Source organism: Hippoglossus stenolepis, chromosome 5 (assembly GCF_022539355.2).
Source record: "Hippoglossus stenolepis isolate QCI-W04-F060 chromosome 5, HSTE1.2, whole genome shotgun sequence".
Lineage (NCBI taxonomy): Eukaryota > Metazoa > Chordata > Actinopteri > Pleuronectiformes > Pleuronectidae > Hippoglossus > Hippoglossus stenolepis.
In genome coordinates, this window is record NC_061487.1 from 24,317,561 (window position 1) to 24,340,182 (window position 22,622).

General features: G+C 43.6%; 1 protein-coding gene across 1 annotated transcript; it reads right to left on the reverse strand.

Moving 5' to 3' along the window:
• Nucleotides 1-576: 576 nt before the first annotated feature.
• LOC118110267 (cyclic nucleotide-gated cation channel beta-1-like) lies at nt 577-21,300 on the reverse strand. Its single transcript, XM_047340078.1, is given in 39 exon segments — nt 577-2,437; nt 2,537-2,735; nt 2,880-3,026; nt 3,326-3,444; nt 3,537-3,620; nt 3,806-3,903; nt 3,980-4,139; nt 4,220-4,361; nt 5,211-5,333; nt 5,537-5,601; nt 5,766-5,852; nt 5,962-6,012; nt 6,401-6,609; nt 7,045-7,263; nt 7,386-7,540; nt 7,625-7,723; nt 8,402-8,440; nt 9,305-9,319; nt 9,489-9,693; nt 10,363-10,670; nt 10,672-11,086; nt 11,727-11,757; nt 11,854-12,107; nt 12,291-12,361; nt 13,973-14,125; nt 14,294-14,633; nt 16,659-16,683; nt 16,790-16,865; nt 17,325-17,388; nt 17,515-17,627; nt 17,817-17,910; nt 18,121-18,145; nt 18,530-18,626; nt 18,718-18,734; nt 18,877-18,979; nt 19,175-19,232; nt 19,365-19,386; nt 19,567-19,639; nt 21,161-21,300. Coding segments are annotated over 38 exon segments (4,821 nt in total). The 5' UTR covers nt 19,639; nt 21,161-21,300; the 3' UTR covers nt 577-2,170.
• Nucleotides 21,301-22,622: the final 1,322 nt, after the last annotated feature.

Here is a 22,622-nt window from a genome sequence, read left to right on the forward strand (position 1 = left end):
GGAGGGTTGTAGAGGGGAGCTCGAGGGGAGAATTCACGGTTCACATGTGATATGGATGAAATGGGAGGGCACCAGTTTGGCTTCAGGCCCCCAGAGGTCAGGACTGGTTCTTATATTCTCCTTCTACTTAGTTTCATGGTTAACAGCTGTAGTCACGGTCAGATTATCAATACAAAATATGATCAACTAATGAATTGTGATGCATTATCGTGGATTAAACTGTATTTTACCAAGTAAACAATAACCCACTTTTACCAGCTGCAGTTCAGAGCATGATGCTTCAGTACTTTATTATTCTGACATGAGCCATTCTTTACTTTGACTTTTGTATATTTTGACTCTTTCTTGTATTTCCATATTGACCTGAATACTTTCTCCACCAGTGAAAATTAGAAAGCGTCAGATATGCAGTTTGGATTAACAGGAATTATTCTAAATGAATTCATATAGTCTGAAATCAGAACTAGTGGCCGGCAGCACATGCGTCACAGCTGTTTGTGGTTAGTTGGTTTTCAGTTTCTCGTGTTGTTAGTCAGGCTCTTTGACCCACATGACGATGACTCATTCACTCAGGAGGAAATATGAACAGTCATTTATTTAAGCAAAATTCACAAGAGATAAAGCTACATCAGTGACAAAATCAGGTTTAAAGACATTATTATGTACACACACATTCATTATAGTGCATTATATGCAATCATATCTCTCTCTGACTCACTATAACACACACACACACACACACACACACGCACACACACGCATTCCTCTCTACAGTCTGTCTGGCAGTATGTTTAGCTGGTTTATCTTCTGAGACTTTATATAATCAAACCATCTATACAAAAAGACATTTCTTACACTGTCACTGAGTCATAAAACACATTAACAGCACAAAATACACATTTATAGAATGTATGTACATCTCATGATGCTGCAAAACTGTGATTCACCACAAATATATTTAGATAATTGTACAAAACAAAACAAAATTGTAAAGCAATTAAATTAAATGTACTGATAGTTTGTGATGAGTTGATCCCTTTGAGATTATATACATACATTAACATGTTAAATCCAGCATTGAGGCAATAAGAGGATAGATTATTTTTGAGCTTGCTGTGGTAAATATATGATTCTCAGTATCTTATTACATATACTGCTAACATACTGTGTCTTATGATGGAAACACAGATGATCATGTTGTTTGGTCTGTAAAAACATACGCAGCGCGCGCTAGTCACACCGACACAACACAAGTCACAAGTTAAATGACAAAGACAAGATAAGGCAAATTGAAGTTTACAAAAGAATCTGTAAACATTTAGTCGACAACAACAGCAAAAACATTTTGGATGTTGTGCAAAGACAAGAAGTTCAGCTCGGTACATTATGGCTTAACTACGCCATCCAGCCATAGACTGGATGTAAAGATGGACGACATGTCTCCAGATACGAACACTGCAATCTTGCGAAGATTACATCATTTGGAGTTTGTGCAGTAGCGATCGGGGGAATAGAGCCGCTGCATCGAAGTCGATCCATAGAAACCATCTTTGAAAAATCGATTTTGACTTTTCAGTTTGGCCCAAGCCCCGTCTACTGACATGCAGCCAGCCACCAGGGGGCGATCAAAGAAGTTTGGCTTCACTTTTTAGGAGCCGTCATCCATCTTTGCATCCAACACAGAATTCACTCATCGCGGCTCCGATGAATTCAGTTGTTTGAACTCGGTACGACACCAGACGAGGGATGGCTTGTTCCTTACATTAGATGAACTCATAATGAGACGGATAAAGGTGGAGGTTTTTCCCGTGGTCCAGAGCGACGAGACATCGCTGATATAAGACACACGTAACAAAACATATCAGCTATTTAAGTTTATGGGTTGATTGCAGAGGCGTGGCTTCCTGTAAATCCTGGGTGATAATGCACAAAAGGGATTAAGTGCATCATGGGTGAAAAAGGACTTTGATTCTTTGCAATGACGTAATCAGATGCGTCTGAGAATGAGACATTACAGCTTATGAACGTCTTCATTTACTTCACCTCTTCTGTCTTTCACTCTCAAAGCAGTTTCTTTATTCCCTGATAATTCCTCCATTTCCCTCCGTCTTCTTGCACCCACATGTGTTTTTCTCTGCCCCCACCTTCCTCACCTCGCTCCCCTTCCTTCCTAACTCCTCCGACCTTTCCTCTTCTCGGCCCCGCTCCCTTCGTCCTCACAGACGTCCTCCTCGCTTTGGTCCGTGGCGAGCGTTTCGTCTGCGTGGCTGCAGCACTGTGATGCGGAGCGAGGCCCCAAAGAGCCGTTGCTATGGCAGCGGGAAGCAGAGCGGAATGTCGCAGAGCCGGCAAAGACGGGTGAGGGCGTGTCCCCGTCTCTGTCGGGTCCAGAGCTGGAGGTGGGAGACGGAGGAGGCATGGAGGAAGCGATGGAGGGCTGAAAGAGGAGAGAAGAATTAATGCTTTGTGTGTCTGTGACATACGTACTCCCTCATTGTTTTTATTGCAGCACATGCACGTTCATTATTTTATTCACATGTAATGAGATGAAGGACTTGTTGGTCCTCTCTCTGACTTCAGCCAGAGCTCCTTTCAGTCCAGTCGACTTCTCGGTCATCTCCAGGGCGGCTCTCAGCAGTCTGGGAGTCTCCGGCCTGACGGCAGTCGACGGTGCAGGAGGTGCTTCCTTCGCCTCTTCTTTGGGCTCAGGTTTCTTTCCCTTGGTCAGCATCTTCCTGTGGTTGAGACAATGACTTCAGTCAGATTGTAAGAAGTACAAACATGCAGCCAGAGCAGTGGAATCCATGGGAAAGTCGTACAGTTCGGACACGGGACAGACACAGGACAGAGACAGTCATTTCTGTGTGGTTATGTTTAACCTGGCCTTCTTGCGGAGCAGTTTCTTGGACTCGGGGTAGTGGACCAGGATCTCGTTCAGGTCTTTCTTGTCCAGGATGAAGAGATTGGCAAATCCATGAGCAATCACATTGGCTGTGCGCCTATTACCCCCGCCTACTGAAAGCAAACTGCCAATCAGTGAGAGAGGAGAGATAATTACATGGTTTAAAATCATGTTTAAATAGAAGTTTCAGGGCAACAGACGGAACCTAAACAGGACACTTGTGTGTCATATTTACTGATTTGATCAGTCAATCAAACTTGATTGATATAACACCATTCATTGACAAATCAAATCAATCAGAAATGTTAGAAATTACCTTTTCAAGTGCATTGAAAGTGACGTGAATGCAAACATGTGATATATGTATCCGTAGATTAAAGCAGTTTTTTTGGTCTGCGATTCAAGGCTTAAAAACCTTCGTACCTGATCTCTCCAAAAACGGATCCTGCTCTGAGAGTGACGAACACCGTCTTCCCATCAGGTCCCCCAACCACCTGCACCTCCCCCGCTTTAATGATGTACATCTCCCGCCCCACCTCACCCTGAGAAACAGAGGAGAGAGAGAGAGAGTCAGATGAAGAGAGGAAGAGATGGACGCAAGTCTTCCACAAATCAAACACAGGCCGGTTTGTACCTTCTTGCAGACGTAGTCTCCCGGCAGGTAGACGACAGAGCGAAGGCTTTTCAGCATATCAAAGATCATCTGTCTGTCACAACCCTGCAAGAGGGAAATCAGACCAAACTAGAGTATTGTTTCTGAAGCTACACTGTCCACCAGTCTCTCTATAGTGCATCTTACTGCAATATGACGAGTACACAAGCACCATAACACATCTGGACTTGACTTTCTGTACTGGAAGTTTTAGAAAATACAATTCTTTTCACATCTTTATTAATCTATACCTGGAACAGTGGGACTTTGCTCACGATGGAGTAGTTGACATCTATAGCAATGTCCAGACGCATTTTATCCGGCAGCTGACACAGCAGCTCCTGCTCGTCTGGATGGAAAACAACAGGAGTGTGACTGAAAGCTCGGATGTACATGACCGTGCACGCTCTGTTTGTTCTCCTTACCCAGCATGCCTTGAGACTGCCAGGTGTAGTTGTACCAGGTCTTCACGCGGTTCTGGACGTCTTTAGGGATGCGGTATGACGACATGTATTTAATAGTGTTGTCCATGCACGTGCGGTAGTAGGTCTGACCCGCGGTGGCTGCACCGACCACATCACGCATCTGAGAAAGACAATTTAACACCATTATTGTGCAAAGCTGTTCAATAACACACTGCAGCTTTCAATGTGAGATAGATCTACCTGTCCTATCATGATAGAGAAGGCAAAGACTCCAACAAAGTAGTTGATGAGTTGAAAGACGATCTCAAACAGGGTGGTGGGGTCTGGTAGACCTCCGATGGTGATCAGGGTCTTCACCGCAAAGTAGTAACAGCGAATGTAACTGAGCAAAGGGAAAGAACAAAGATCATGTCTTGGAATCATTAAGGGATTTTAATCAGCTGCAAAACTAATGTCAAAAGGTGAAACTAAAATAGGGGTAGGGAGGGTGTTCATCAGGGGAATCTGTGTGTGCCTCAATGAGCAGCTTTGGACCATGCCACAAAAAATCTGTAATTCAAAGTTTTTTAAAGGAAAATTGATTCATCAGATGACTGGATGTTGAGCGGAGATGAAGATTCAGGACGTTGCACAGAAGATTGGATGGACAGAGACTCAGTGTGTGTGTGTGGGGGGGGGTTCCATCTCAGGCATGATTCAGCTTGAGCTGATTACGGGGACCCTCAGGCAGTAGACAGAATGGGATGTGCAAATATGTACCAAACTGAACAGGAAGGGACGAGGGACGAGGGACGAGGGGGTAAAAGGATGAAGGGAAGTGTAGAGGGACGGATGAAGATGGAGGGACGGGCCGGGTATGTAATGACAGGTGATTAGAGGTGTCGTTGAGGAGTGGCCCTGCTCCAGTTTACTAGTTAAAGCTCTGGGAATCCTGGAAAAGCAAGTAAGAGCCGGCTAAACTTTAAAAAAAATGCTAAAAAGTGCTAGAAGCCAAATTCTAATGTGACACGCTTGCTGACTTCTGACGATCGTCTCTGCTTCAGCGGTGTTTGCCTCCACGCCTGAAGACTCCAGTCCTGCGCCGTGAGAAAACGGCCACGGTGCGATCACACAAACAAGAGGGTTTCAGAAACATCTTCCTCTCTGCACTTTGCTTGTCTTAAACCCCTTAAACCTCCTTCCATCCAAAACCTTTCATTGATTTGTGTGTGTGTGTGTTTGTTCCACCAACCTGTTGCCCTCTCCATTGTAAACCCACTTAGTGGAACCCAGTCCTGTGAAGGCCGAGCCCCAGTAGTAGAGACAGGCGTTACAGTGGAGACAGTACAGAAGATAGGTGGTGGTACGGATCACCCTGAAAGACAGTGAGACAGTGGAACATGTGAATGCACTGAAATCCAGATATTACATCAGCTGTATGGAAACTGTGTCTCCAGGATACAGAGGTGAAGGTGAGAGAACAGATTTCAGTGCTCATGGTTCCTGTCAGTATTTTACCAGGATGTAATGAGGAGGAAGAACAGAACAGGAAAGTATTTACATTAGTCTGCAGCCCACCTGTAGATGTAGGCTTTAGTCAAGATGGCCTCCAGACGCTCGTTGAACTCGAAGAAGGAGTTGATCTGGATGAAGAGAGAGAACAGAAAAAATGAGAAAGAAAATAGATGGAAGAAAGATGCAGGTTCACTCATGTTTTTCCTCAAAAGAAATTCAATGAAAAGTACGAGTGTATGTTTTGATTCGTAATATAGAGATATGATATATGATATAAGAATCAGAGCCTCACCTTCAGCAGCCGTGGTAAACGGAGCAGGGGGTTGATGCCGGTCTTGAAGTAGAAGAGCTCCAGGGGAACGAGGCTGGCGACATCAAACTGAAAAGCAGGAGGGTAAAATCCCCGTCTGATCAAACTGCTCTGATGATTGATTACTCTATATAAGAGTAGAGAAAACGAACAGACTGATACTTTTATAGTCATTTACCTTGAAGCGTTTGGTCTTCATGTAATTCTTTCTCATGTCCTTTTTGTCGCTCTGTAAAGAGAACAAAACAATTACAGATCAACAATCACGTGAACAAATAAAAGCATAGTAATGTAAATGTCACAGGGAATGTTTCATAAGAGAAAGTCTCTGACAGAGGAACTTCTGTTAGTCCCACACGTAGACTGTAATTAAAGATGGACGACACGTCTCCACTTCTTCTCACTATCCAGAAATGAAGCCAAAATATCCCGGATGAGAACGTTACCATCTTTCACAGAAGACGTCATTTGGAGCCAGAGAATCCACTGACACTGGGGAGGCAGGGTGAATTACCCAATTCCCAGCCAGCCACCAGGAGCGGTTTTGTCGTCCATCTTTATAAACAGTCTATGGTCCCACCACAAGATAGAGCCGGAGCTTCTCGTGCCACACTCACCACGATGTCCCCCCCACGAACAAACTGCAGACGTGGCTGGAAGATGGTGATGTCCAGGATGTAGATGAGGTCACACAGGTAGTCGGTCAGCAGCCAGTAGTAAATGTTGTCCGGAGTCTGATAGGGGAAGGCCCAGCGCACGGGGATGAACCAGGCGTTCCAGTTCCACGCGAGAGAAACCAGGAACATCCACAGCACATACATCAGGTCTGCAGGGAGAGGAGAGGGAGGAGAGGTGAGGGAGGTGAGGGAGGTGAGGGAGGTGAGGGAGGTGAGGGAGGTGAGGGAGGTGTCCTCATTCTGTAGTAATGAAGTAGTAGTAAATAAGTTCAGTGAAATATGCTGCAGTTTTATGAAATTCATAGAAAGTGAAACTGAAGTAGCAATTTTCTATTATTTTCCATCATCACTTACATAGATGTTTCATTCTATATATATTTTTGTGTGTATTTATTGTGTTTGGTTTGATTTAATTTAATTTAATTTGTGTTTTCTCCCTTGTTCTGTACAGTTTTCTGTCTGTTTCAAATGGGTTCAGAACTTTGTGGCTGAAAAGTAAAGATGTTGACTAAGTATTTTGCATGAAGCAGACTCTTCTGCATTGTGAGTTCTGGAGACGGTGGAGTATTCGGCTGGATTCTCACTGGTGAAGGCGTCGATGCTGGCAGGGAAACGATAGTGAAAACAGGCAAGAATGCACCGAGGAGCTTTCCCATTGCAGCAGCCCCTCGCCTGCTCCTCCTCCGCCTCACTCTCCACTCCTCCTCCTTCTTCTCCTCCTCCTCCTCTTCCTCCTGATGGACCTGCCTGTGCCTCCTTCTCTCCCACCAGCAGCTGCCCTGCAGGAGCCGGCTGAGGAGGTGCTGGAAGGAGGGGAGACGGGACGAAGGGGAGACAAAAGAATGATTGAACATGTACATTCTTGGATGAACTTTGGAACCCGAGTCTGACATTTGCATGAGGAAAAGAAAAAGCTCAGACTCACAGGGGACGGTGCTGTCTTCGTCTGAGCTGTCAGGGTCAATGAGTTTCTCCTTGGCCTTCTCCGTTCTCTCTTTAAACATCCGCACCAGCTCCTGCAACCGATCGTTCACCACCGTGCTGGTCTGACTGGCCGAGGACGCCGGACGTTCTTTCAGACTGTGAAATGAAGTCAGAGATAAAATCAGATGTGTGTGTGTGTGTCTGTGTGCATGTGTGTGTGTGTGTGTGGAGAGTACTCACACGTCATCTGTGTCGTGCAGGCTGGTCTGGCTGGGCCAGGCCCTGGCTGGGAAGTTTCCTTCATCCTCGTCATCTTCACTTTGAGATTGAAGCTTCCTGCTGTTAAAGTAGAATAGAAACAGTGACATCATTGGTTCAGTATTGAGACGGTGCTGCTTCTCCTGTGTGATTTACAGACAAGTGTCATATTAACGCATTTCATTCATTCTTAACAAATTGTCCAATTAGATCAGAATCAGAGATACTTTACTGACATTGGGTTTCACGTGTTGTTTTTGTAAACCCATTTTCAATATGAACAATTTAACGATTTTTCCTGTAAATTGTTTTATAATTCCCTATTTTGTATTCCCATTAAACTAAACTATATATAACTATATATAATACAATTATTAGTAACAATTATTTTACAACTATTACTATTTCTGTGGCACTTCATACACGATGTGAAGTGGTATTTGTAAATTCTAAAAAGACATAGAATCATTCTTCCTTCTCTAAATGATGAGTTGTGTCAAAACAATGACAAACTTTGTCAAAGGCAAAAAGTAAAACAACAAGAAAAACCACATGTGTTTGTGACTGTGAGAAATGCAGATTAATGTAGACTGAAATTAAAATGGAATGAATGAGTAAAAACTTCTCCATTCAGATGATGGGATAAATCAGGGATTTAATGAATGAATGTTGATGGATAATCACGGAGCAGCACAATGTGTGGATGAAAAGATGGATGGACACTAATGATTGATATTTAATAAAGGTTGGATATCTTACATCTTTGTCCAGATGGTCCTATGATTCCTTCCACTACTGCTGACAGGGCCAGAGCAGGTGAGAGAGTGAGTGTGTGTTCATGAAAGAAAGACAGGGAGAGAGAGAGTGTGTGTGTGTGCGTGTGTGTGTTTGTGCGTGCACGACGTTAATCCAGAAAACAAGTGAAGACATAATCACCTCCAGTTCTCTACAGAGACACATTGATGATGCAAGTGCAAGATCGTGATGCATCGGTTTATTGACTTTTTGCTACGCTACTTCAAAATGCATGCAGTGGACAAAAGCACATGAGTCTGTAGATGCCGTGCAAAATTAAACATTTCTTTCACACTTGACACAAAAGAACAGCACAACAACAACAACACAAGACAAGAACACAAGACAAGAACCACTCAGTGACTCAGAAACACCTTCCAGCTTCACAAAGACGCCTTGTTCTGCATTAACAACGTGTGTGTCTGTGCGTGTGATTGTCTCTGCTCTGATTGTCGTTTGTAGTTGTAGTTTTTATGAAAGTCTCGATTTTCATAAAACATTTTACTTGTTGTACACACATGGTTTCTGCAGGTCAGCGATATACTGGCTTCAGTATGTAGGAGGAACAGAGGAGGGTGTTTCAGCACCAAACTGGGAAACTGGGAAGTGATTCGTTCCAAAATGAGAAACTTAATTATGTTGTTTCAGAAATTCTTAGTTTTTGTTAGATTTTTCCAGAAATATCGTCATAAATATTTGATTCGCTCTCCTTTTGGATGAAAATGCTTCACTTGCACACACCATGACAAATGTCTTCTAAAAAGTTTTGCCGTGAATGCTATAGAAGTTATGCACGTGTGTATTTGTAAATGAAAAGCACACTGTCCACTGGAGGCTACTACATCTCAGTCCATGCAGGTTCCTTACTCTTTATCTCCTTTACTGTGGATGCAAAGTGTGGGGAGAAGAAAGGACGTCAATGGTTAAAGGTCTGTTAATAATGTAGAAACAGAGCTACCTACACTAATGTTGTCTTCACATATCGAAACCCCAAGGTAACAGTAAAATGTTTCATATTCTCTATAATTTGTGACTTGCAGCGATTTCTCACCTCTGACGACCTCCAGACGGGGTCACAGGGACAGTGAGGGTTGTAAATTTGGGGTCCTGTGGGGTGAGGATTTTGGGGATAGCACTCTGTTCCTCCCCTCCTCCTCTTCCTCCTCTTCCTCCTCCTGCTCCTTCTCCTTTTCTCTCATGGTCTGAGTCCACGTCCTCCACATTGACGGCTGGACGAATGCTGAGGCTGGAGCTCTCTGGAGAGGGAGACAGACATTTATTGTCATCGAGTCCAGATGTAATGTACCATAATGTTGCATGTGCTGCGTAACAAGAAGATCCACCTCTAAACTGGTCCCTCATGAATAAGACCGACGGCTGAGAGGACATTTATCACATGAGTCTGGCTCTTATGAATCACGGTACACTGGCAGATTTCCGGCTTCTTTATAGGAGACATGATGCTTTTACAGTTTTTCTCTCTTCTATTGTGTTTATATAGTTTTTTGTGGAAATAAAAGTTCTGCCAAGTCATAAATAAATCTAGTAATAACACGAATTAAAAGTCTAAATGTCTCCTTTACATAAAATGTTTTTTATCTAAAACACTAATTTCTTTCCTTCAGAGCGCAACTGATCAAACTTAATAATGTTGGTAAGATTTCTTGAAACACGACAAGGGAAACGCAAACTGATACAAAAACCCACAACCACGACACCAAAACAACCATTTTGTGAATTTGCTGTGACATTTGAACTCAGCTTCTAATTTCTTTGTCGATGTGTCAATCAGATGTTAATTAAACATCAGAGTTAGTTGACTTATCAATTTGATTTCATGTATCAGATGTGACTGAGTTCATAAATGTTCACAGTGTTCAAGGAATCACACGAAGACAATTAACTTTCTACTGTTGCAGATTCACCTGCGGGTCTGACTGGCGAAACGTCTGAGTCATCTTCGATGAAGAAGGCCGGGTTGGACAGACCCGACAGCTGGCGGGATGTGGCGTTGAGCTGCTTTGACGGGGGGCTGACAATCGGTGGCAGGCGCGGATAGGACGGCACATTGGGCAACTCGAGGGTGCTACCATTGGGGGAGGATGGAGACGGGGAGCGGGACCGGAGGTGAGGATGGTGAGGAGGAGAGAGAGGGGAGTGTCGGACGAGCCGGTTGAGTTCTACGTCTTGCGGGTTCTTGTCTTTCTTCTGTTTTTGCTGTTGTTGTTTCTTAGGCATCTTGAGGCATAAGGCTGTTGAGGCGGTTCCGGACGTTGCTGAAGTACTGCTGCGTCCGGGTGGGGAACTGGGAGAGCTTCTGCGGGATGCTTGAGAAGCTCTGGGCGAGACTGGACAGAGTGGAGTCGGCCGAACCCTCCGAGCTTTTGGGCAAACAGTCGGTCAGGTACTGCGAGATGTTTCGGGGGATCTGCGTGAGTCTGATCTGGGAGAACTCCTGGCGTAATTCAGGGGGGAGGGAGGGCAAGTACTGGGTCACATCAGAGAACTGGGTGGGTAGCTTGGGCATGGAGGGTATTTTCGGGGGGGAGATGCCGTTCTCTTTGAAGAACGCGTTGATATTGCCGAGGCACTCGGAGGTGTGAGGAATGCGCATCAGGCAGCTCTTAAATGTATCACAGCTGACTGGAGCTATGGAAGAGACAGGAGGATACGCAGATACACAGTCAGGCAGAACAGAAGCATGATGGGAGATTGACTCGGCCAATAGTCAGACAGCAAAGTACTAACAATGTCACAATCAGATAATGTTCACACCCACAGTCCCCAGATCTACTGATATCAGCCTGACTGACAGGGACCCTGTTCAGACCTGGTTCTAACATCCAGTCTGATCTGATCACATTCAGAGATGGTCCAGGACGCATGAGGCCACAATCTTGTGTCCTGGGCCACGTATGACGGACTCGGGTCACGACCTCTGACCTGCTGCAGTTTAATAATGAAATCAAAAGTGTTTTTACAACCTCTCTCTGACAATGAAAACACTGCCCATATGATTTACTAAGTTCTTTCAGATAAAGAAAATTATTTTGTGATGTAGTGATGTGCATTGATTTGCTCGACCCCTCCTGGCTCATGGCTGTGATGGAGTAAAATACAGTCGTGCTGGTCTGGGTGTAGAAAAGTGTGTCGAATGACAATTAAGCAGCTTCTGAGTTCAATATAACTCAACCAGCAGTGATATGACTCTAACAGCAGCAATATAATCTGTGTTGAGAAAGATTTTCTGGATGAAAAAATAGCTAACATAATAAAATAGAAGACATACCACCACAGTCATCCCCAGTATCTTCCTCCTCCTACAAAAAACAAAGCATAGGTGCAACAGTTACATTCTGGAAAATGCTTATTTAATGTCATTTATTGTATTGTTAATTTTTTCTTTCTGTTCTTACTTTCTCTGCAGCTTTGTCAGCGTCAGTGACTTCTCCGATTGGCTCTGCTTTCTGTGGCTGCTGCGTCACAGGCTGAGCGTTGGATTTGGCTTCATGGGTCTTAGTCACTGCTTCTGGTTCTGGTTCTGGTTCTGATTCAGGTTCAGGTTCAGGTTCTGGCTCAGGTTTTGGCTCTGGTTCAGAGATCTTAACGGGTTCAGGACTTGGAGGTGGGGAGGGGGACGTCCGCTGTGGCTCTGCATCCTCCTTTAGCTCTAGATGGCGATTAACAGATATTTAGAATCTATAGAGTGTACTTGGACTACAGAGTATTCTGGAGTATTCTGCTGTCTACTTAGAGTTTGTGACTTTCACCTTTGGGAGGAGTAAACTGAAAAAACTGCAAGAACAACACGGGCAGTGGTGCACGCAGGTTATATGTATATGTATCTTTATACCTAGTTCTAATAAGGTAGGTACCACAGCCTCTTCTAGGTCTTCATCGTCCTCTGCAAGACTCTCTTCATTTCTGCAAGACAGGTGAGGAGAGGAGAGGAGGAGAGGAGAGAGAGGAGAGGAGAGGAGAGGGAGGGAGAGAGGGGAGAGGAGAGGGAGGAGAGGAGAGAGGGAGAGGAGAGGGAGGAGAGGGAGGGAGAGGAGAGGAGAGGGAGGAGAGGAGGGAGGGAGAGGAGAGGAGAGGGAGAGGAGAGGAGAGGAGAGGAGGGAGGAGAGGAGAGGGGGAGAGGAGAGGAGAGGGGGGAGAGGAGAGGAGAGGAGAGAGGAGAGAGGAGAGGAGAGGGAGGAGAGGAGGGAGAGAGGACAGGAGAGGAGAGAGGGAGAGGAGAGGAGAGGAGAGGAGAGGAGAGAGGAGAGGGAGGAGAGGACGGATCAAGAAAGGATAAGGGAGGATGGGACAGATGTCACAAAATAGCAAAAACAAAAAACACGATAGATTTATTAAAGCTGTATCACGTTTTGTAAAACTAAAACACTTTCAACCTGATAATAGAAAACTGAGAAGTATGACCTCACCTCACTGTGACCTCGTAGCCTAGTTACTGTTTCCTCTCTAGTGTTATCACAACGTCTCGGTGATCACCTGTCGGTCAAGCTTATATAATCTCTTTACATCAGGATGATAACGAGTTAAATAAGAATTAATAACACAATAACATATCAGCCCATTATCTAAACACGACGTTCTCTCATCAGATACTCACTTGTTCACACGCGTTAATCGTCAACAGTCCAAACTGAAAATGTCCACGAGCATCAAAGTGACACCAGCTCATGAACCAATTCAGGCGACTTTGTAAATGTTAGAAAAACAACAGGGACAATGTTCCGTAACATCTCCGTCTGTCATGTTCCCTGTTCCTCCTGAAGCAGCGAGCAGGTGTTACCAGAGGAACGGCTGAGAGGGGGAGAGGGGGACGGCACACATGTTGCCATGGGAAGCTGTGGTTGCTATGGTGAGGCGGTGTGATGCCACACAGACTGTGATGCTGAGGCAGAGATCACATAACGAGAACCCACGGGATTTGGAGCCAGAGCCAACGACAGCTCGTTCATCTGGAGCTGGATCAGCGTGACGGAGCGAAGTTTGACTGCAAGATTCTTTATTTGACAACTGTGCAGCTGCAGACGACAAAACTGCAGCGGCACAGTCTGAGATTTAGGAAATTGTAATAAATAAGGAAAAAGACCATTCAAATATAAAGATATAGACGTATACAAATTTTAAAATATAGAAATGATAGAAATTTAGAGATATAAAAGGATATATGTTGAAAAAATGTATGTTATTATTCTGTGAGATAAAGTGTGCAAATAAACAATAAAACTTCAGCAGCAGCTTATGCAGTAGAGCTGGATTTGCATTTTTTCTTTTGGGGTTGATGCCAATATCGATTTTAAGGAGAAATAAAATTCCAATACTAATATATCGGCTGATATTTAAAAAAAATTATGATGTTATCAAACCCTTGTGACAAAGAAGTGTAATTGAGGCTTGATATTTTACAGTAGAACCATAAGTTATTATCAAAAATGACTTGATCTCTCTCTCTCTCTCTCTCTCTCTCTCTCTCTCTCTCTCTCTCTCTCTCTCTCTCTCTCTCTGACGGGCACATGGTCTTACTCAGCGTCGTCAGGCTCCTCCAGCAGCTCTGCACTGTCCAGCGAGAGCCTGATGGAGTGTCCCTCACTGGCCATCTGTCTGACGGCCATCTCCGCCGCGTGCCTGGCCACCTCCTCGGCCACACGGGTCATCTCCACGCGCTCCACCAGCAGACTAGAGAACGACATGGACACACTGATATGATGCATGTTGTGAAGTCAGTGTTTATAATGGGGGAAATTCAATTTAGGATTTCTTCTCTCTTATAGCTTTAGACTTTAGATACCACAGAAAAGAACACGTTTATTAGCCAAGTCAAACGATTGGTTGTGACCCTCTTACCGTTCCTCCATGGTAGCAAAGGCCGAATCTTCAGCCTCCCTCTTGATGCTCTCAATAAACGGCGTCCAGCGGCCCGTCTGAGTCTCGGCATCTTCCTGAGATATCTTCGTCGAGTTCTCTGAAAGTCCTACTGGCACTGGATTGGCATCAGCCTGCACCTGGGCCGGGATGGGCGCCACCGGCAGTGAACTGCAGTGCGTCTGCTGCATCGTGTCCTGCTGCTGGCTTGTCATCGGTGATGGGGGAGTCAACAATGTGGACGGTGGTGCAGGTCTGTGATGACCCTCGTTGTCTGAGTCCACGTCTTCTAGGACCATGTCAGGTTTGAGTTTGGATGAAGCTGTGGGGGCGACAACGGTCGACTTGTGAGTGGCAATAGATGCACTGGGGATGGATTTAGTTTGGGATTTGGATGTAAAAGGTCTATTTGGACACATAAAGTATGTAATCATCAATCTTTCCAAAATGACCTCTTCACCACATTTTGTTTTTTGTTTTGTTTTGCATCCGTCACATGTCAGGACCCTCATAATCAAAGTCTGTAGCTGTGAATTCTCCGGACGTAATCCTGCTGGATCCTCACCTGGAAACTCTGGAGAACGTCTGTAGCAACTGACTCAACGTCTGTAGCAACTGACTCAACGTCTGCAGCAACTGACTCATGCATTTGCATTCAGAAAGTCCAGAGTTCAGTCTGAAAGCAGCTTATGTGATTGGTACCATAGACTGTAGATAAAGATGGACAACATGGCGGCTCCTCAATCCCTACCTAGACTCTGGCTCCAAATGAGGTCATCAGTGCAAGATGGCAGCGTTCGTATCTGGGTCTATTTGGGCTTCATTTGAGAGGAGGTGGCGACATGTTGTCCATCTTTATTTACAGTCTGGTCTCTACTTGCTCTATCAGTAGTTCAGGTCGAGATGTTGACGACTCCTGGAGGTAAGTAAATGTGCTTTTGAAGACATTTTTTCAAATTGTCTATCGATAAAAACCACCACATAATTCATTCCACACTGAATCTTTATTATTCCTGCAGTGTGTTTACATCACAGCGTTATACTGACGTGTTCTACCACTTCATCTGCTCCACAGTCAAAAAACATTTTTAAACGTGATCAAGTGCCGTTCTTACAAATCAGGTCAAACCCCCGGGAACAAACACCACAGGTCACAGTTCAAGGCCTTGGATACAAATCAAGTGAATCACATTTGGCCTCATCCTGCATGTAGTACTCATACAACTTCACTTAAACCCTCAAATATTACACGTACTGACAAATGGTCAAGACCCTGAACTGAACTCAACTTTGCTTGAACAAAAAAATATAGATTTGAAGGAATACGAAAATTAGTCTATTTTCCTCCTAAAGTAAATGTAAACTATTGATAAATAAGTTTATATAAAGATAATACAATAGCACATTTAAATAGCTGCCATTTAATCAATATTTCTGGATTTCGGTCGGGAAAAGAAGAGACTACATTTAAATGCATGACCGGTACATCGCCTTTGTTCCTGAATATGTTCTGTTTCTGGATATGAAAATGGCAACATGAATATACATAGTGTACATTTCCATTGGCTAAAGCACAGCACCAGAGAGATGTAACATCTGCAGCCATTCGTGCATTAAACCTACAGTAATGTCAAATATGTCAATCACTAAATATTTCTGTCAAACAGAAAATGTGCAAATTCACAGACATCAACACATAGATTCACCTACAGACTAAACAGTACACACTTTACTTACAGCGCAAATATCAGTGCACACATTTGAAGCAGTAATACATTCATTTTCAAACTGTACTGAGTACAGCAAGGTGAGTTGAATATAGCTCTATATTCTTTAAAAGCTGCCTAGAGTTTCAGTACTGAGCTGCACGTTGTACATCAGCTGTGGCTGTGTGTGTGTGTGTGTGTGTGTGTGTGTGTGTGTGTGTGTGTGTGTGTGTGTGTGTGTGTGTGTGTGTGGGAATCGGAGCATCCCCCAGTCGTCTCCTCCTGCTGTTTAAGGGGCTCGCAGCGCCTTCCCCCCTGAAACAGAAGGAGAAGAGGGACTGAGTTAGGCTCCGACCACCCGACCAAAACACCTCTTCAAAAACTATGGGGGGAAAAACCAGAGGGCGCTTCAACAGAAAACACATTTACAGTCATTTTCCAGATATTACACAGATCCAGAGGAGGATGAATGAAGCGAAAGAACCCCATGTTTTTAAAGAGATGTTTCTGTTTCTATTTCTCTGGGAAAACAGGAATAGATCCATTTGACTGAACTGTGAGTTGTGGCACTTTGTACCGGCAGGAAAAGGTTTTCTACAACCACAGGAAAGTAACTGTAAGTGACTGAAGCCTCAACTCACCTTTCTGAAGAACTTGAGCTGCACACTGAGGGAGAAAAGAGAAACAGCAGTTGTAAGAGCTGATTGTGATCAATACAGAAGACGAGGTGAAGGAAGGAAACAACAATCATTCATTTATTCACACAATTTACCTCGATTTCGTCTTTGGGGGCAATCGCAGGCTGAGGCAGCTTCAGGCCCAGACCGGACATGAACCAGCCGACCACACTGTGGAGAGACAACTTATTAATTAATATAATTAACCCAATGTACTTAAGCTGTCAATCAAGAAGAGAAACTATTAAAACAATTGCCGTAAAATGGAGATAAAAACTAAAAAGATGAGAAGAATAAAAAATAATAAATAGAGGTAAACAGACGTTGAAATAAAAGAGATATAAGAATAAGTAAAAGTGGTCAATAATGATAAAAGAGAGTGAACTGTTAATAAACAATAAATCAGTTCTTAGTCAAAAGCCAGACTGAAGAGGAAGGTTTTAAGTTTACGTTTAAAATAAAATGAATAACAACATGAACGACGGCTGATTTCCATTTAGTTGCTGCGGTTTGAGCCCCCTGCTGTTGTTGATTGCTGGCTCAACGGTTACTGGGATACTGGAATATAACAGAACCCTCCATAACATTACCAGTCACACTATAGTGAATCTGTGGAAAGAAAAAACCTACTGGGACACTTTGCTGTCAGTATCGATTGAGATTCCACTGAGAGACTCAGGTGGTGGAGACAGAACTGCAGAGAAGAGAGAGAGAGACATATATGTGGTGTTTGTGCTATGGTTATTAATTGCACGTGTGTGTGTGTGTGTGTGTGTGTGTGTGTGTGTGTGTGTGTGTGTGTGTGTGTGTGTGTGTATACCTTTGTCCACAGAGGAGCGGGAGCGGGACACCTTGGGTGAATTGTCTATCATAACAGCACCAGGGGGCAGTATAACTGGCTGAGGGATGATCTCCTTTATCCACTTCACCACACTGCAACAGAGAAAGACACAAGTTTGAACTGCCTGCTCTGATGTGTGTGTGTGTGTGTGTGTGTGTGTGTGTGTTACTCTGGTGTGCACCATAACAACATGCTATATATATGTTGTCGTCATATGTTGGTGTGTGAAGGTTCAGCCTGAATAATTGTGCTCGTGTGGTAAAGAGGGGACTTGTTCTCACTTCGGGGGGAACTGGGGGGTCAGACTTTCTGCGTCTGCGTCCTCGTCATCTGACACCAGCTCCACCACTGGGATGTGTGGGAGGGGATCGAAATCTGGACCAATCAGAAACCTCAGTTAGAGGAAAAGATGACTGAGAAATCCATGATCAGTGGCAAATTTACTTTAACGTAACAAAACTTTATTATTTCTTACTAAAAAATGAGATTCACAAATATTCGTTCATGCATTTCTTCTCAAATTAGTCCCTGTACATGATGAACTTTGAAATATTTCGGTTAAAAACACATGATGAAGAAACGTACCTGGCATTGTTTCAACATCATAGATCTAGAACAGCAGAAAGGACACAGAGAACCGATTGGGATCAGTTTTAAGTTCAATTGGAACTTGTTTATTAGTAAATTACTGAGATGAAATCAATCTTAAAACCGAGATATATTTGAATTCCACCACCAATTGATCTGAACAAAAGGATGTTTATCACTGCAGCTCTATGGAAACAAGGTCAAAGAACCTGGTTGAAGTAGCAGTGCAAGTTAATGGAGGAGATAAACCTGGATAATCACCCTGTAGTTTCCTTTATGAGATGAATACACATGATTAGTCTGATAAGCCTCTGGGACAATCAATCAATTTATCCATTTACGCATGTTCCTCCTATTATGTCGGTCTGAGGAGAAAATCCTGAAGAGGGCTGTTAGTGGGTCTGACCTCGGTGTGCTCCTCGTTGTTGGTCTCTCTGTACTTGTCGTCGGGTTGAGGCAGAACCTTGGTCAGACCCTGAGCGACCCAGCCGATCACTCCAGACCTGCGGGAGAGAAGCAGCCGTTCGATTTAGCCTGCGATGGATCGTGTTTCTTTTTAAAAAATATTCTCCACTTCTCTAATCAGTAAAGTACCTTTCTCCATCTTCTGTCTGATGGACGAACAAGAGGGAGAAATAAGAACGAGAAAAACATTAGGACAGAAAATATGATTTATATTGAAAACCAAATATCAGCCTGATTTACTGTATAAGCAGATATACTACTCGTCCACTCAGACGTCTGTCCACTCACCCTGGAGTCATTGGCCCTGCCGAGTCGAGGGGAGTTGGACGGCTGCGGCAGAGTGCTGACGAACCCATTAGACAACCAGCCTAATACTCCAGTGTGGGCCTGACTGCAGGGGAGGTCAGGAGAGATGGTTAGAGTGTCTACACATACACACACACACACAGACACACACAGACACACACACACACACACACACACACACACACACACACACACACACACACACACACACACACACACACACACACACACACACACACACACACACACACACACACACACACTGGAGGGTCACATTTACCTGTCTTCTGAAACTTCCTCTGTGTTTTTCAGTGGAGGACTCTTCACTGAAGGTATGACTGAAAACAAAAATACTCGTGTTTTAGACACATTCTCACGTTTACAGTATGTACAGTAAAACTATGTGTATGTACATATATACGTAAAGGTGCAGAACAAATAGTATAAAACACGCTGAAGGTATTTCTCACCCTCTCTGATTTTGGGGGGAACCTGAGAGACAGAGAGAGAAAAGAGTGAGAAACACTGAAAATACAAAGTATGTGTGATGGCGATAATGATGATGATGATGACGATAATGATGATGATGATGATGATGTGTGTGTGTGTGTGTGTGTGTGTGTGTGTGTGTGTGTGTGTGTGTGTGTGTGTGTGTGTGTGTGTGTGTCATACAGCAGGGGTCTTGGCAGGTTCATCTGGAGCTTCGGGGGGTTGGGGCACCACTTTCACCACCCAGTTAAACATCCTGTTGAACACACACAAACACACACGTACACACACACACACACACACACAGACACACACACACGGTCAGCCTCTGAACAAGCCCCTCATCAAACATTGTAGATAACGCTGATGATTATTCCTGTTCGCTCTCTCCTCGTGGGTTCGTTGAAGCAGCCTCTTCACGTTTCAGACTGAGAGCCCTCAACTGGAGCTGATGACGTCTGACAACCAACTTTCGGGTATAGTTGGGATCTCATATAACATATAAATAAATAAATGACTTTGTTATCTAGACTAAGATATTTTCTTGAATGCAAACCAGCAGGAGTCAGAAGTCAGAGACTATAAAGGGACAGAGGTTGACCTCACCCAGGCTGCAGAGCAACACAATCTGCCTCAGCTGCAGACTCCACACAGGGTCGAACCAGAATCACATTAACATCGAACTGATGCAGCAGCACACGATATACATTGCCAGAGCAGGAACACCACTTATCTGGCTTAATCTCAAATGTGCGTACTATTCTCTGTGAGAGTTGATCAGCCGGTTGAGCTAATCCAGTTCAGCAAAGGGGTAAAGAGCTACTGGACCTGGAGGATTTCCTGGAAACGCAGGTCAAGAGCGACCAGGACAACCGACAACTGCAGAGAATGTTTCTAAATATTAACCATTATCACAGGTTGGTGGTAAGTTTGGAGTCCATTTAAAACTTGCTATTAAAAGGTATGTCCCTGTTTTTTGGATCATGTAAAGCTGAAAGGTCTGAGTTTGCATCTTGCAGCAGATTCTCTCCTGTCGTCTGTCTGCTGGGTGGAGACATGTCTCATGAGCCAGAGACAGAAAAACCAAAAACAGCATCACGATTAATTAAGATGACAAATGTAAAATATTACAGAAGACTAAAGCATTAAAACATGTTTGCTTTTTAAAGTTTCCTCAATGAGGCAATCTTTTTTTTATGTTTAAAAAAAATAGGGGCAACAACAAGTTAAAATTATCACACAATCTCATTATGGAACAACCACACACACACACACACACACAAAGCTTCTTTACAAAGCAGTTTGATCTGTGGTTGTGATCCCTCTTGTGATTCCCGACAAACTCTTCACCAGCAGAGATCAACCAAGGCCCTAATCTCAAAGTCTTTAGATTCAACAGTGCAACACTCCGTCCTCCAACTAATCTACAGCCGGGACGAACTTCTGACGTGTGTCCTCGCCAGCCACAGATCCTCAAACCAGCATAAATCATGAGGAGGAGGAGGCCCTGAAGATATAATTCTTCATCTACATCAACATCCTTTTGAAGGATTCATTCAATTGAGGCTTCAGCATTTCATAAATGTCACCGTCCTGAAATAGAGCCAGACATGAGCACAAACCCCAGCTATTATATCTCAATGACTTCTTCTTATCTTCTGCAAACCACACTTCTGCTGCAACTTCACCGATCACAGTTCTGCACCCAGGTAGTAATTATCCACGCAGGAATTTGTGCATTTCTTAGTTTGTAGAGTAACAGACTTGTATTCCTTACCTGTGCGTCTACAGGTGCCTCTGCATACCGGTGGGGTGGGAGAACCAGAGTGCGCCACAGCCGGCACAAGTGTGCTGGGATTTACACAGTGGCTGCCTGCGGCTAACGGGATTACCCAGCACCACCTGAAGGTCAAGGCACAATCCTGGACTGTGAGGAGTTGCAGATTAACGGCAGAGAAAAGTATCATCGGGACGACACGTCATCAGACAGAAGAGAACCGTAGAAAACAGCAACAAAGAAAGTGATGATTTCCTCCTCATAAGGCTCCAGACTCTGGGGTTTGTGATAATAAAGTGACAACGCTCCTCACCCAGCAGTTGGAGGCTGAATCTAAATATGACCAAAATGTCAAATCTCTGTTGTGATATTATGAGTTTGCATTTGGATCATGGATTTTGTGTTAAAACTTGTGTTTCTGCCAAATAATGGAACTTTTTAAACACTTCTTTCCCATTTCCTTTTGTTGTGATAAAGAAGAATTAAAAAAATACATATTTTGAACACACGTCTCTTTTTCTGACCTACATGCAAACTGTATTTGTCGGTGCCTGTGGCAGCTTGAATCTCCTGTTTTCTCGTCCACCATCTCTGTTCCTCATTATCTCATCCTCATTACGGTTTGATCCCCAGTGAGTGACGCAGCGCCTCTTGCTGACCGGCAAGCAGCGAGATTTATACTGTAGAGTCAAGCATTTGACTAACTGAGGAGGGAAAAGCTTATTAGTCTCAGGTCTGATCAGAGCTCTGTTGATCTGCTTCCTCTTCTTGTCGTGATGACATTTTTATTTATCTGTTTTAGTCAGTTATTATACATATGACCTTAAATGTTTGACAGCATTTCCTTGTATGTATACACACGTTTTCTGGGATAAAATAATATATATAATAATAATAATGATAATAATCTATACATTTTTTCTCTTTCTCAAACTATGTTGACATTTTATTCTCATTGATTTATACCTAAATTCTCAAAACCTCAGATTTATTTTCTTCCATACAACCCTCCTATAGATGCTGTAGCTTTAGAGTTTCTTTATTGAGGTGAGCTCACAAATTACAACCCAGGGGTTTCAAAAAATGTTTCCTTGTCCCCCCCCTATAAAACGAAATACTCTACTCCCCTTGACACATTTAACATGTCCATGTGTTGTTAGTATGAATATATTACATATAAAATAAGTAATATACGTCATTATACTTCATATAAATGTGTGTAGCGGCCTGCTCCGTTAATCATCTCCTCTGGGGAACCGCTTGGAATGAACCCAACCTCATTTGGAAACCACTGCACTAAACCACATAACCGTATATAAAGAATTTTAAAATCCTCCACCTCACAAGCAGCTGCATCAACAAACTGTTTCTCATGTATATAAAATATATCTCAAGCTTTTCTCCATTGAAAGTTATAAAAATAAGTCAGAAATCCTGTTTTTAACAATAATCAGGGAAGAAA